We start from the raw sequence: 16,053 nt of genomic DNA on the forward strand, positions 1-16,053 counted from the left end.
CTCATTCCCAGTCTGTCCACACATCTGACTCGATGGTCTCCGAAGGCTTTTCCAGCCTGAAGGACTTTGAGCCTGCGCTGTGTCCCGAGCAGAGCGGGGCTGTGGGGCCGCACTCGCTGCCAGCTCAGCAAAACTGCACAGTGTGCATTTGGCCTCTCTGACTCAGCTGCAGCTCAGGAGAGAAGGCCGGTGGTGACTTCATCTCACCTCTCTTCAGGGGAAAAGCCCCATGTATATATTTATTATATCAAGGAATTCGATCCAAACAACATGAGGTATTTACTACTTAATTATCGCAACTCGATATTCAAAAAGACGTGGCTGAGCAGGGAGGTAGCTCAGGAGAACAGGCAGCATTAATCTGAGTTTTTGTTGTTCTAAAACGATGCTTTTTAGAGCTTCAAAAGCACAGAGTGATCTGAATAAAACACAATTTGCAATGCTCAAATATATATAAAAAAAAAGATATGAAATGGAGATCCAGAGTTTGAAATGCACGTTGAATATGAGTGTAAATCATTACTGAATCTCAGCTGACAGCATTACATGAAGCATAGCAGCATGTAAAATCTGAGGTGCCAAATAAACAGAATGGGGCAGAATAGGCAACATTTTTAAATATGAAAATTACAGGAACTGTAGGAAAGAGAGAGCCAAGCACTATTAAAGACAAACCCCACCTGCCTCCACCAACCCAGAGCACGAACGCTGCTTATGGCCCACAGTACAAGGAATTTAAGATTAAAATACACATGTTGAGCAGCAGGAAAACCTTCCCAACTGGGCCACTAGGCCTGGTGGAAATTCTCCTGCTAGGAACAGAAAAATCCCATCATTTTAGAGTTGAATGTGTTGAGAACAAAGTCCTGTTATCTTTCTGGAAGCATAGGCCCAGTTCTGTTATCAGGACATTATTCAGGTGCTAAACCAAGCCTAAATGCACCCTAATCCAGGCTGGGATTAAAGATTTACAGATCTCGAGTGGGAGAAACCACCCACGAGCCCAACAGAATCTTTGAGATGCTGGAAAATGTCTTTCCACATCCACACATTCTCAATTATCAGTGACTCCATATCCAGTCACAGTCAACAGTGAATAAAACCAATTAAATAAAAGCAAATAAATAAAAAAAAAAATCAGAGGAGAAAGCATTAAATACAATTTTTAAGCTCACACCTATCTAGAGTGTCGTGTTCCCTGGGGAACTGGGAATATTGCTCCCCAAAATCCTGTGGTAAAATTCAGAAGTGGTTGGAGGGAGTGACCAGGAGCTTGAAAAACCAGAGAAGAGGAAATGCAGAGAAGAAATGAAAGAGGAAATGTGATTAAAAAAACCCCAAACAAACCAATCCTAAGTTTCCCATCTGTCTAAAAGCACAAAACTGGGGGCTTAGAAAACTCAGATCCAAAGGTGGTGAAAATCAGTCCTGAAGATAAAAGTTTTGCCATGATCTATGAAATTTGTTGCCCTTTCATAGGATATAAAGATGAAAAATTCACCCTGCTTTAACAAGGGCTGTAGGGCATTGGGCAGTTCAGTGCCCAGGATGCCTTATTCCATAGGATCATATAATATATCCTATAGGAATATTGCCATTAGCTGCAGAGAGAACTGAGAAACAGCCCCAAAAATTACACTTAAAACCCCAAGAGCAGCAGAAAACCCCACAAGCTCATCCCCCTCCTCCCAGATAGAGCCAGCTCAGCCCCAGGACTTCATCTCCCCAAGCCTTTCCTTACCATGGCATAGGAAAACCTTGTTTACACAAGGAAAATTCCCAAGTTAAAGTGGGAAATCAACTGAAAAATCCCTTTTCCCAGTGTAACTCCACGTGGGAACACTTCCCATCATGCTCCTGTCATACAAACTCGTGTACTGCAGAGCCATATAATAAACAGTTACTTTGGGATGTCTAAATGTATATATTTGGTATAAAAATTCCCGACTAAACAGCAGGGTGTGAAATTCCTCCCTTCTTGCCTCCAACACCATCTGCTTCAGCTTCAGGCGGTGTTTGCAAAGTGAGAAACTAGGAATTAACCCCTTTCCCGATCTCTCTCCATTCCCAGCTGACTTCCCCAGCTTAAAATAATCCCCAAATATTCTTCTATCATCTAATATGTTCAAATGGGCCATTGTTATATGAGAAATGAAAGGAGTTAAACCTCGTAAAAGCTCCTTTCTGGATATGTCTCTATACATCTGCATCCTAAAATCCATTCTGGGCAGCTTGGGAACGTTGTTCACCGCTGGAAATGGCAGCAAGGTGTGGGGAAACCTGTCCACCCAGGATTCATCCATCCAGGAATGACTCTATCCCATGGAGGATTAATTGCTCGTTCAGCAACTGCAGGTTTGGAGTCATGAGCAGAATAATTTATGATAATTAAAATGGGCTTGATATGATAAATCCATGGGATAGGAGAACCTTACTATTAGAAAGTTCATGAGAAATCCATGAGACGGGAAAACATCATTATTATTAGGAAATTCCTGATTGAACAAGCCCAATGTCTGCGTCGGTGCCGATGCTGCAGACAAGGCAGATGCCTCGAGTTCCCGACATCCCTCCAGAAGATTCCAAGGCTGACAATCCAGTGTTTTCATTTAGGAACAAGGATTTTTATGTTTAGTCTCAATTTACGTAGAAAAGGAATTTAAGTAGAAAAGGAATTTATAGATATAGTCATATACATAAAAATACATACATACATACATATATATATATACACACACATATATATATATATACACATATATATATGTAACACGACACAGACACAATAAATACCGATCCATTCTCCATAAATAGAGAGCCTATAAACAGGTTCTGAAGGCACCCTCTGTCAGTGATACAGTCTGGCAGTGCAGGGGGTCTGAGCAGCCTTCCCTGGAAGCAAAGGTCCTCCCTGGGATGGTCTTCTCCTTTGAGGTGATTATTTCAGCAGCTCCTCAGCAAATGGTAGGAGAATTTGGCTTTATTTTGAGGCTGATGCTTCACCCACTGACAACCTCCCACCTGCTGTACGTAGGCAGCCTAAGATTTAATTTACTGGAATTTGGGCTGCTTTAAATCAGTTTTAAACCAGAATCTCCTGGATCTCCTGGCCCAGGAGACCATGCCCATAGCCATCTGTGTTGTGCCAGCTCCATCTCCGAGCTCAAATCACTGGGCTTCAGTGGCAACAGGAGTTCAATCACAAATTATATTTGGCTCTCAAAATGGGGAAAATTGAGTTTTCATGGTCCAGTTGGCCACGGTCCCATGAGCTTCCTTTGTGGGAGCATCCTTCTTCCCAACCTGCTCTTCCAACAGCCAGGAGAAGTGTGAGCTCAAAGACACTGCCTGACCTGCTGACAGATTAATTCCTTTAATTTCTTGCTATCAAAATTAAAGAGGAAAAGAAATATCTCTACCTATGTCTATCAACACCTGGCAAGGTGCACCAGACATAGGAAATGTGAAAGGGACCTGCACAGGGGTCATGGTGAGCTCCAGACTGGTCTTCCAAGCTGAACATCTTCTCCCCCTTCCAGTCCCACTCCAAACTTGTGTCAATTAACACACTGGCCTCTGATTCCAGTTCTGCCTCATTATGACAATTTTTGAGTGGGTTGAAATATTTTAGAAGCCTTTAGAAGTTTCTTGCTCATCTTCTTGTTCAGAAGGGAGCTCCCATTGCACAGCGCTGTCCTGTGAAAATTCACCAACACAGAATCCCAGAATCCCAGACTGGTTTGGGTAGGAAGGGACTTCAAGTCCCTCTTGTTCCATCCCCTGCCATGGGCAGGGACACCTTCCACTAGACCAGGTTGCTCCAAGCCCTGTCCAACCTGGCCTTCAACACTTCCAGGGATGGGGCAGCCACAGCTTCTCTGGGCAACCTGTGCCAGGGCCTCACCACCCTCACAGACAACAATTCCTTCCCAATATCCCGACTAATCCTGCCCTCTGGCAGGGTGAAGGCATTCCCCCCTGGCCTGGCACTCCAGGTCCTTTTTGTACCATTAATAAATAAAACTGGCATCCCTGGCATAGCCTGTGCAAATATTTAGTCAATATATCTGAGCAGGAAGAATGATAACAGAAAACATCATCCAACTGGAAGAAGCTGAGGAATAGCTCAGAGAAGAGAGGAAAAAAGAGCTCAGGGGATGATGGTGACTCGGAAGAGGGATAATGGCACCTGTAACAAGGCATTTTTCCTAATCTGCCAGAACCATTGAAGGTCTTAACGCTCTCAAGTCTGACCTTGGAGAACACATGTGAAGTGACATTTCCCCTCTCTCCACACAAATCATCACTGGAAAGCAAAAAACCAGCAGCAGATTGGGGTGGCATCTTCAACAAATGCCAAAAAATAACTTCTCTGGGATATTAAATGACACAGAAGAAAGTTCAGGTAAAGGCAAGGAAGGAACTGTTCATGGATGAGTCCCTGAGCACAGATCAAGGAGCAATGGGTAGGATCTTCATGATGTTTTTGTAACCCAAAATGTTTACTTAAAACCAGCAAATCTCTGGCTGGATTTTATTTCACAGGAGGCACCAAGTCATAAGAGGCATCAAGAAATAAGAGGTTAAATCTGAGTAATTCAGTGGACACTTCTTAACAAAAGACAACCAAAGGGACAATTTAAGGACTTTATCAGTGCCACAAACTGTCAACACTCAGTGGCATCAGAAATAAATACTGCCAGCCTTACCTGTTCCAGTTTGAAGATGTGCTGGTTGAAGTAGTGCTGCAGGCGCTCGTTGGCAAAGTTGATGCAGAATTGTTCAAAACTGTTGTTTTCATAGTCTTCAAACCCAAAAATATCAAGGACTCCAATGGATAAAGTCTGAAAGGAAAATAAGAGTGAGGATTAGAACAAAAGCACATAAAGTCAGTGGATTGTTCATAGGGAGCACATAATCCAAAGAATACAGACAGAATTAAATTGAGTTAATAGCAGGAATTTTCCTGGAATCGTTGACATGGTGCCATCTGGAAGAATTCACCCAATCAGAGAGACAACGTGTAACTTTAGATGTCTGGACAGATGGACTTGTTCTAAGAGAAAAGTCCATTGAGAGGTGGGGTTTTTTTTAATTTATAGACAAATTGCCATCTTTGAAGAAACCTGAATCCAGTTCCAAGTTACTCTCTTGGATTTAAAACAACATTGATCTTTTGCAGGGCAAAATGGAGATAGGATTGGGAAACAAACGCTTGCAGCATGAAGACAGCCCACCAAAACAGCCTTCCAAGGTGAAAAGTGTCCAAGCAAACCCACTCCAGCTGCAAACCTTGGGAAGAAACTCCTACCAGCACCCACAGTTTTGGGATGAGGGGGATGGAGAGGCCCCTCTGTGTTCCCCTTAGTTCATGGGCAAGAGAGTTGTGAAGAGATACTCATCCAATGTTTGGGGTTTTTTTACCCACTGGCACTATGATCCCTCACAGCCTCTCAGGCCAACTTCTAGTAGTTCACCAGGGGGAAGGTTTTTCTTTTACTGGATTCATATTCCATAACAGAAATTGCAGGATTTGGCAAGTTACAGATCTAAATGGCCTTTTTTCCATCACTTTGATGATTTTGTGAACCTCAGCCATATCCCACCCCAGCCTTTTCTCCAAGCTGAAGAGCCAAAGCCTGTTTGGTCTCTCTTCTCTCCTACAATGACCTCCTGAGATGCTCCTCAAGACATGGGTGCACCAAGGTTTCCTGTGTTGGCAAAACAAGGCCAACACTGCTGTGAATTCACAGCTTGCTTTGCATCCTCCTGTCCCCTTCCTCTCTCCCAAACCAATCCTGCTCCCCCCCCAGGCAAGGGGAAGCCGTGCACCCCTGGCCAGGCATATGTTGGCCCACAAGCAAGTAAAACCTGCCCCTTTCCAGCTCAGACTATCCTTCCTACTCTTCATGGGAGTAGAATTGTGGATCTTTCTCCTTCATGTAGGTGTTGGTTATTATAAAATTGAGCCTTCTGCCCATGAGGTGGATTTGGCAAAGCTGGGGCAAGAGGGACATGGGGATGTGACAGCAGATAAACCTCACCCACACAGGGGGAAAAACAAGCTCAAGGTGGTACAACTTCTGCTGCAGCTTCCAAGCCTGTACACGACTGTTCTGTTAAACACCTAATTAATAACAACTAGTTACAAATAAAACTGTCCACCCAGCAAGCCTGTTGTCATCAGAGATGGGGTGAAGAGTCTGAAGGACATGTGCACAGAGAGTTCCACCAGCAGCTCCTCAGTGCACCACACCCTGGTGTCCAACCAAAGCCATCTCACTCACACACAGGCTCCACTCACCCATTACAATTAACTAAATAAAATTAATGAGAGAGGTAAAAGCATTAGCAAATGAACCAAAGCTCAAGTAGGGAGGAGAAATTCCCTCTCTCCTCTGCACCTCAGAAGAACCCGAGAGCTGCCAGGAGCCCCAGCTTTCAATTGATTGGCGTTATCTGCACTCGGGATTTTGTAAGACTTCCTTCCTGAGACCAGCTTAACTCCACTGCCAGGAATGTAAACCAGACTATCCACAAGTCTCTCTATGCTATGTCCGTTTTCAACAGATCACATCACTTGGGAGGAAAATATTCCTTCTGTGCCCAAGTGCTGCCCAGGGAACCACCTCCAGCTGAACCGGCACAGTGACTGCGGGCGGAGCAATCACAGCTCGTGAGCTGGAGCTTTGTGTGACACAGACTTGGGCTGCTGGAACAACTGAAAACACAGGGAAAAATGCATTTAAGCACAAGGATAAGGCTCTAACCCATTTTCCCAAGAGTTCTTTGGCTACTTTATCCTTCAGCCTTCCTCCCTATCCCAGGGCCAGGCAGACTCTGCCTCTTGCCCGTGCCATGCCAGGGATGAAGGCCCTTGGCCAGTTTCCCAGAGTTTGCATCACTTGGAGAAAGGCCCATGAGAAACAGCCGTTTGACCAGAGGATGGGAATTGGGAACCACCAGAGCAAGGACTGAACCTGGCAGAGGAATTTGCTCCCACTCGCTGCTTCCAGAGGGTTGATCCTTCTCCTGCTTGTCCTACCGAACCCTTTTGTTCCCAGACATTCATTAACTGACAGCCTAACGAGCAGAAAGCTTCTGCCTCATCTTTGTTTTAACAACATTTCAGGGAGAATTCTCCTTAAACTCTGCATAATCAGCAGCTCCTACTTTATCCGTATTATACATGGAAAAAGTGACGATGGAAACAGGACAAAGTGACTTTTTCTCATCTCGATCCTTTGCATCGTCCCTGTGTAAACAAATCCCAACCCCAGTCACCCCACCCCTAAAACCCCCCTAGATAAAAGTCTCTATTCCATCACACAAAACCAAGACTTAGAAGATGAAACACTCACATTCCAGAATCCTTACAATTTCCCAACACCAGCTTTCCCAAGCATGGGGCTGATGTTCTGGGGGAGTAGTTAAGGTTCTGCCACGAGTGAAGACTTTAAGCTGAACAAGGTTTTTAAGCTCCCACAGACCTGATTTCATATGAAATAACTGAACACCAAAAAACCTTTCCCTTTTTTTCCAGTTCTGGTTCATTTATTGCATTGAAACTGCTACCAAATATATTTTAATGTGGGTGTGGAAATCCATTTATCAAGTGAAACATATAGAGTAAAAAACAGCTATTTCAGTTATAAAAGAATCCTATTAAAATATTATATTTTAAAGCTCTCTTTTTTATATTTTTTTTCAGACATCCACAATTAAGCATGCCCAGAACTATAAAAATAATCTGTATTTAACAAAATCCCTGCAGGTACCAAACAAGGTGAGGGTGGTTCATTCTGCCCTGGTTGTCACACAGAGCAAACCAGCATTTCTCTCACCCCACTGTTCGTGTAACTCCCAAATCACCCCAGAATACAAAGTTTCAGACCTTGTGAAGGGGTTTTTGCAGAGTTTCACACCAGACAAATCCTGGCAGTCTCTGCTGAGAATCAGGTCATTTGTTGTGGAGTTTCCAAAAGCAACAGGTCAGTGGATGGCACTTGGTAAAGCTTTTCAAATTGAGAAATTTGGAATTTGTGGCTATTTTTCTGCTCTCTGGTCCAAAAAATCTCATGGTACCTTGGCAGAAAGGGTTATATCAGTTTTTCCATGATAAAGCAGCAGAAATCTGCCGGTACAGAGCCAATTCTTGCAGCAAGGTGCAAAAAAATTATTTCCATTGATGTCTGAGTAAATGACATTATTTTGTTAAACAGCCTGTTAAAAAGCTGTGATCTGAGTGGTTTTAAGACTAAATTTGCAGCCCAGTATTTAAAGAAAAGAATCAAAGGGGTTTTCTTTACAAATCTTCTAATTCTTGAGTTCCAAACCCACCCTTTGAGCAGGAGCCACGAGGAAATCACTCGAAGATGAAACAGAATTTAGACCTCGATTTGCCAAGTCTAGTTTACGTGTTAATGTTGTTTCTTTATCAAAACTAACATTTCAAATTCAAAAGTGTGGCTGCATTAATTAGCATATCAAATCTACAGCAAAATTACTGCGATTAAAAGCGTACTTTTATAAGCAGTTTTAAAATCTGGGCAAACCCTGGTCAGGGAGCCTTTCTGCTTGAGATGATAAAAAAAAAAGGCCTCCTGCTTCACTAAAACCAGTCCAGTCAGGACATTGGAACCCAGTATGAGTTTTAAGGGCTTTTGGCAGAGCTCTGCAAGCTCCGTGCTCCCCAATTCCCAAAATGCCAATAAATAGTGAATGTTGGAGCTGATTTATGGAGCCCCAAATGTACGTTGGTGATGTCACCCCACCTTGGAGGTGTGTTTTGGCAATCACAAAGAGGTTTGTTTCAAATTCAGGGGGAAAAAAATCTCATTTATTACTATTTTTTTTAATTTTTTTATCTCTTTGAAAGTGTAAAATTTCTTTGTTTTAAAATATTCCAAAGCCGATACTGGAAAAAATCTCCCCCAAAACCCAAAACAACCCCAAAACCCATCCCCACTAAATCTAAAAGGACAGTTCCAACCTGCATCACCCCAATACACACAATGACTTTGATATAAAATGAGAGGCAGTGATTTGCTACAAATTTGGAAGTTGGACCCCAAAATTAACGAACAGATGCACATTAAACACGTTGTGTGTTCAGCAATTTTTCCTCTGTTTCAGGTCAAATCACCAAGAATTAATTAGTTGATTAAATTTAATTGAATTTTCTTCATGGCCATGAATTCTTCATGAATCCAACCATGAATTTTCTTCATGGCCATTAATTTAAATGACTTTTCTTCATGGCCATGAATTCTTCATGAATCCAACCATGAATTTTCTTTATGGTCATTAATTTTAATGAACTTTCTTCATGAATTCAACCATGAATTTTCTTCATAGCCATTAATTTTAATGACTTTTCTTCACGGTCATGAATTCTTCATGAATCCAACCATGAATTTTCTTCATATCCATTACTTTTAATGACTTTTCTTCATGGTCATGAATTCTTCCTGAACCCAACCATGAATTTTTCGCCATGGCCATTAATTTTAATTTTCTTTGTGGCCAGGAGTTCACCATCATCCCCACGTAGGCAGCACGTCACCCAAAAACAGCAGCAGGGTGATTTAGGAAGAAATTAAGACACTTTACAAGAAACAAATGGGAAAAGCTTAAACAAACCCCTTGGAAATGCCTTTTGATCCACCACAATCTCCACTTTATCATCATTTGGAGCAACGAGATGGACTTCTAACAATTCCTAACCTGATTTATGGAAGGGGAATTCAATAAGAGACTCTCTGAGGTTGAGTGATCTCATCCTCCAGAGGAGGAAAAGGCTCTGACCTCATTAATAAAGGTCAAATTTCAGACAGTTTGTAGGGGATCATGAGAACATAAAAGAAGCTGAAAGTGAGGGAGAGAAGACCCAAGGAAAAGGGAGTCGAAGTGAAGCCGATCCACAGCTGCCATTACCATGAACTATCAAATAACTTATTCACAACTCTGCTTAGGAACAATATGCTACAAATCCTGTCAGCAAGCAAGATAAGCCAAATCCCACTGTGTTTTCCCAAAATAATTCACTGTACATTTAATTAAATTTGGATATCAAAGGTCTGATTTACATCTCCCAAATACTTGCTTGAAAATAGGGAAGAGCAATGGCCGAGTGTTTATTTTTTTCTACCCAGCTTCATCTTTTGATCTTCTCTGTACTGCTGACATCAAATAAACACATACTGGGATCTGAAAATTGTCTCCATTCCCATTGTCCCACTCAAATAAAAATTTACACAAAGATAAACTTTCATGTTAATTTTTCTCATCAACTTCTCCCATACACACTTTGAATTCAGATGGTTTTGAGCCTTATTTTACCTCTGTATAACATGGTTTTCATCTAAGAAAATCCTCTGCCCAAAATCCATCATCTGACACCTTCTGAACCTTCCCAACCTGCAGGATTATTTCAAAACATCCCTTGAAAGTCAGAGGAATATCAGTGGCAAGTGTGGGCTGGGATCAATCCCGGACATTTGCTGCAGGGTGAGTCACATCTTGTCCACCCACTGCCCACTCAGGAGTTGCTGAAGTACAAGGTTGTGTTTTTCTTTCAGAAAGAAGGGATTTGGTGTGTTTACAAGATTTTTTGACGAAGCTGGTAGATGCCAGCATGTAGATGTCATCCAAGTCCTACTCCCAGGGTTTGGAGATGCCCCTGCTCCCAGTCCATCTCCCAGCTCCTCACTGGTGTTGCCCAACCTCATGACCACACATGGGAGGTAAAGAATCTCTATCCTCACCTGGGGCTTCTCCAAGCACAAGCTGAAAAGGATTTCAAGAGGACTGTGAAGTGGTAGGAAAGCCCAAATTAATGGGCACTGGCTCCGTCCCTCCAGGGTGGTGACGGTTGGTGTCTCAGCCGCAGAGCCAGGGATGTCCTCGGTCTGGCAGCCACGTTATTCCTTGAGGGCAAAAGAGCAGGCCCTCCTCTGCCCAGGCCAGAGAGAGATGTCTCCTCCCTCTGTGCTGGAAGGACTCAAGGCAGGGTCTAAAACAAGGGTCAAGGAGGTGACGTGGTAGAACCACTGGAGGGAAAATCGGCTGGTCAATGTTTAACGAAGCTGCTCTGTGCAAGGCACATAAACCTCACCTTCATCCTTTGCCCAGAAAATGGGGAGGATTTGGCATTTTCCTGATTTCTGGGGAAGAGGAGGGGCAGGCACTGATCTCTGCTCTGTGGGAATCAGAGACAGGACCCGAGGGAATGGTCTGAAGTTGTGTCAGGGGAGATTTAGGTTGGATATTAGGAAAAGGTTCTTCCCCCAGAGGGTGGTTGGGCACTGAACAGGCTCCCCAGGGCACTGGGCACAGCACCAAGGCTGCCAGAGCTCAAGGAGCGTTTGGATGATCCTCTGGGGCACAGGGTGTGACTGTTGGGGATGGTCCTGTGCAGGGCCAGGGGTTGGACTGGATGATCCTTGTGGGTCCCTTCCAACTCAGTAGAATCAGCGTTCACAGAGCGCTCTGAAGATAAACGGAACCACAGTCCTGCCTGAGGAGTAGACATTTCCTGGGATTTTGTGCACTGCCTTCCTGCTTCAGAAAACCTGGCATGGGCACAGCCCAGGATGGCCTGGCTGGATCTTGGCACGTTCCTGCAGCTCTGGGTGCTGGGTGTGTGCCAGTGGGGTTGGATCTACTCTGGCACAAGGGCAACGCCACTCCTGGCACTGGCTGCCTGACCTGGATCTTACAGCTACACCACGTGATGTGGGGCAAAAAAGTGGGTCAGAAACCTGGGAACTGGGAATTCATGAGACGATACAGGGAGAGAGGCAAAGGGAAGGTGGTTATGCTCCACGGGAGTCTTGGCTGCAGGAAGCATAGGGTTAAATTGCAGTGGCGGTGTTGGAAAACAGCGGGAATTTGGGTTGTTCTGGCTCTTAACCTGCTGAGATTTGAGGTTGGGAACCAAAGTTTAATGGTCTATAAACACCCACCATGGTGCCCTGCCCTGCCCTGACAGACATGCTGACTAAGCAGGCAAGAGTGTTCTTGGCTGCTTTTGTATTTAAAAATTAATTTAAATAAATTTAAATAATAAGTTTAAAAAATAATTGGATTGGTAATAAAAAATTAATTAGCATTTGAGATGCATTTCCTTATCAAAACAAATCCACCTTTCCTGCTTCACCGAATACACAAACAGTGTGGTGTTTTTTTTTTCCTGACAGCCCAGACAAAACCTGTGATGACTTGGAGAAAAAATCAGGAAAGAATACAACATTTTTGTAAAATATTAAACAGAGGGAGAGGCAACACGTGCAGTCAGAAGACTCACTGGGTGTTATCACTTTAACAACCTCTTCTTGTCAGAAAAGCAGAGAACCAAATTTTACAGGTATAGATTTATTTCCAGGCCTTCATTAGGCTCCACAAGGATTTCTGGGGAGTTAAATAAAGGAGTGACTGCACTGGAAGCCTCTGCAACTCCGCTCTTATGGCACAGTCCACACAGAGTGTTAGTGTCCAGCACAACAATCCCCCTTTTGGCAGCTGTGGCTTTAGTTTGGATGCACAACCACCCCCCAAAAAAACCACCCAGGATTCCCAAGCCAAGGGTAGTTGGGAGCTGCAAGCACATGTGTGCACAGACACATCCATACTCCTGGGAATTTTGGGGTTGGTGTCCCCCTGGCACGACAAGGGTGGATGGATACACAAGAGGTTTGGGAGAGGATGTCCTGGGTCCTGGCATCCAGCCCCTGCTATCACAGGAAACCTCCTGCCATCCTTCTATCAATTCCTTGGGAAGGTGGTACAGCACCACACTGGGTTCGCTCTTCCCATCCAGACCTTTTTTCCCCCCATAATTTCAGTTTTCTACTCCTTATAGATGCACCACCTACAGACACCACAGCTCCTTCACCATTTCTCATTATTTTTATGGAGCAATTTCATCACAACACCCCACGTTAGCAAGAATTCCCCTTTTCCCCTCAATTACATACAGCCCTCCAGTTTTACACACAAGCAGGAAAATTAGTTGCCATCACTCCTGGAGGGCATGGGAGAACAGGTTGTCATCACTACAACAAAATCTCTTCCGTGGTTGCTTTGAGGACATAATATTTGAGGGGCTTCACCCTCCTCAGCTCAGCAAACATCACTTAAAATAACAATGTCCTCATTTATTAACCAAGGAAAACTTAACTTGACGTTAAGCAGGTGCTGTCAGAGCTCGAGTCATGTTTCACCTATTTTAAAATCACAAGAACACAGCCCAGAGAGCTGCTGGGACGTTACCTTGGTGCTCTCCTCCATGTCCTTGGAGTTGAGGAGCGCGTGGTTGATCCGGAACACGATCCAGTCGAACAGGGCGCTGTACAACGACTTGGCCATGGAGTTCCTCACAGTCACAGCCTGAGGGGGAAAAGAAGAAAAGGTCATTGCAAAAGATTCCTGCTCTGCTCTTGAAATGGCTTTTCCTTCTCAAGCTCCCACGCCCAATGTTCCTATTTCTCCCTTGCCAAAGCTTTTGTTCGCTGTTTTAGTTTACGCCACATGTGCCAACAGGAGCTGGGTGCAATCCCAGGGCTGGGAGATGTGGCCCTGACTTTGGCTTGGCTTCTTTCGTTACGTTCAAGGGCATGATACACAAGATCACACCATAAATCCCAACACTGGTGGCAAAAGGAAAGAAAATAAATATATATTCTGTGGTGACCAGTGACAGGACCCAAGGGTCCTGAAGTTGTGTCAGGGGAGGATTAGGTTGGATCTCAGGAAAAAGTTCTGCCCCCACAGGGTGGTCGGGCACTGAACAGACTCCCCAGGGCTGTGGGCACAGCACCAAGGCTGACAGAGCTCAAGGAGTGTTTGGATGATCCTCTGGGGCACAGGATGTGACTCTAGAGGAAGGTCCTGTGCAGGGCCAGGAGTTGGACTTGATGATCCTTGTGGGTCCTTTCCAGCTCAGCATATTCTGGGATTGTGTGATATACATAAAATGCATAATATATATATAATAACTTCACCAAGATCCTTGAAAAGTTCCCTGGGGGAGAAGGAAAGAGGAGGGTTGATATCACACAGCAACAAGAGCAAGTGATGGGAACACACCCGCCAGGCCAGGCAGTGCCTGGTACCAGCAGAAGGGTCACAAAGGGGGAGGCTAAAATCCCTCTAGGAAATCTGACTGTTCCTGAAAACTTGAAGTTTTCCAGGTCCTGCCAACAGGAGCTACAAATCACAGGGAGCAGGTTCATTGCTCCTCCAGCAGCTCTCCCAGAAAAAGGAATAACATCCCCACCACGGTGCTCCCAGCCACGATCAAAGAGATTTCACTTGATGGGATGAAAGCCAAGATCAAAGGGAGGTCCTTGGGCTTTGGGAAAGGCACCTCCAGACAGAACCAGAAAGCAATCCATATTTAAAGACTATCTTTGTTCTTGCTGCTTCTGATTCTTCTCTGGTTTAAATGATTACCCTGAGTAGAGCCTTGGTACATATTAATCCCCTAAAAACTTATGGTACCATGACTGTTAGATTTCGGTTTGTTTTTGCCACTGTGGAAGAATAAAAAAGGAAACAGTAGGTTCACACATAATTATTTCAATTAAAGCCTGAACTGTAACAAATCACTGCTTGTCACACATTGCCTTGAAATCCTTCTCACCAACCCTCCCTTCGAGGAACATCAGCTGAGTGGCCTCATTTCACTGATCCCAAATGACACCATAAAGCTCATGTAGCATAATTTATCTTCTATCAGCTTATTCCCACCTCTTTTTCCCTGGATTTTTGGAGGTGGCATCATTTAGTGACCACAAGCTGTTCTGTCAACGTTCTCTCTTAACATGCAATGAACCCAGTGTGTGGTCTCCATTTCTCTCCCCCTACAGCTGGAACAGGAGCAGGGAGGGACACAGTCCATGCCAGGGGAGGTTTAGGTTGGATATTAGGGATAATTAGGGACCCAAAACCATAATCAACAACCCAGATCTCAGATTTTTCAACCATTGCTTTTCGAAGCAATGGGTGAATGGGAAGAGCTGAGAGGAAACTCCTGACAAAGCAACGTATGGAGAATCCAGGGTGGGTGGAGCTCACCTACACATGGATCTCATTGGTAAATCTGCTGGCTCTTTATAAGCCAGGTTTTTTTCTCTGTTGTATTGAAAAATCTAGATAATTCCTGGGCTGGGATGCTCATGTTAAGGGAGCTTCCCAGTCTGACCATTCCTGAGACTCACTGGCAGTCACCCCCCAACATTCTTCAACACTGTGGCCCTGCAGGTTCAACAGTGTCCTCTCAGGCACATCCTGGGGTTGTTGGGGTGTCCTGTGCAGGGCCAGGGTTGGACTTGATGATCCTTGTGGGTTCCTTCCAACTTTACACACTCTGAGATTCCAGGAAAATTTATTCCCAGACAGGGTTGTCAGGTATTGGAAGGGGCTGCCCAGGGTCGTGGTGGAGTCCTCATCCCTGGACTAAATGATCTAAAGTTGTCGTGATTGGCATCGGATTCAGGCCACCTTAAAAATAGATCAACTTCTGGAAACCTCTTCTGCCAAAAGGAACATGGGGAAGACAGACTTAAGAATTAAAATGTCTCTTTGAAGTGTTTTGGAACAAGGACTCACAGTTCCAGCAGCGACAGCCTGTGTTTTACAGGCGGGAGAAGATATAATCTCAGAACCCCAAATCTACTCAAATTAAAAGCCTCTGTAAAACACATTTGTACGTGTTCAGTAGATTCATAAGAACTGAGATTACAAAGTCACTAAATGCAGGAGCACGTCCTCTGTCTGCTGCTGCCCCCAGCCCCATCCCAGGGCAGCATTCCCTGCTCCTGCCATCCTGAACTCAGCTGAGGTTTGAAACTCTGACTTAAGGTCTGGTTTTGCTGGAATTTTTCAAAATATTTGGCGGTACCCAGAAAATCCAGGGAAAGAAGAAGGGTTAAAATCTTCACCAAGCTTATATATGGAAAACCACAAGATATTGAGGGGCTGGAGCGTGTCCAGGGAAGGGAACGGGGCTGGGGAAGGGTCTGGAGCACCAGGAGTGGCTGAGGAAGCTGG

General features: G+C 44.4%; 1 protein-coding gene across 7 annotated transcripts in view; it reads right to left on the reverse strand.

The window, feature by feature from the left end:
• Positions 1 to 16,053, reverse strand: part of MYO9A (myosin IXA) — a 168,803-nt gene that overhangs the window by 53,421 nt on the left and 99,329 nt on the right. For all 7 annotated transcript variants that reach the window (XM_027657759.1, XM_027657762.1, XM_027657760.1 and 4 more), the window contains 2 exons: positions 13,273 to 13,389; positions 4,710 to 4,844 (listed from right to left, as the gene is read on the reverse strand). In XM_027657759.1, coding sequence (XP_027513560.1) covers positions 4,710 to 4,844; positions 13,273 to 13,389 — 252 coding nt within the window. The remainder of the gene's footprint in view (positions 1 to 4,709; positions 4,845 to 13,272; positions 13,390 to 16,053) is intronic.

The sequence above is a fragment of the Corapipo altera genome, unplaced genomic scaffold (genome assembly GCF_003945725.1).
Source record: "Corapipo altera isolate COAL_440 unplaced genomic scaffold, ASM394572v1 308, whole genome shotgun sequence".
NCBI lineage: Eukaryota > Metazoa > Chordata > Aves > Passeriformes > Pipridae > Corapipo > Corapipo altera.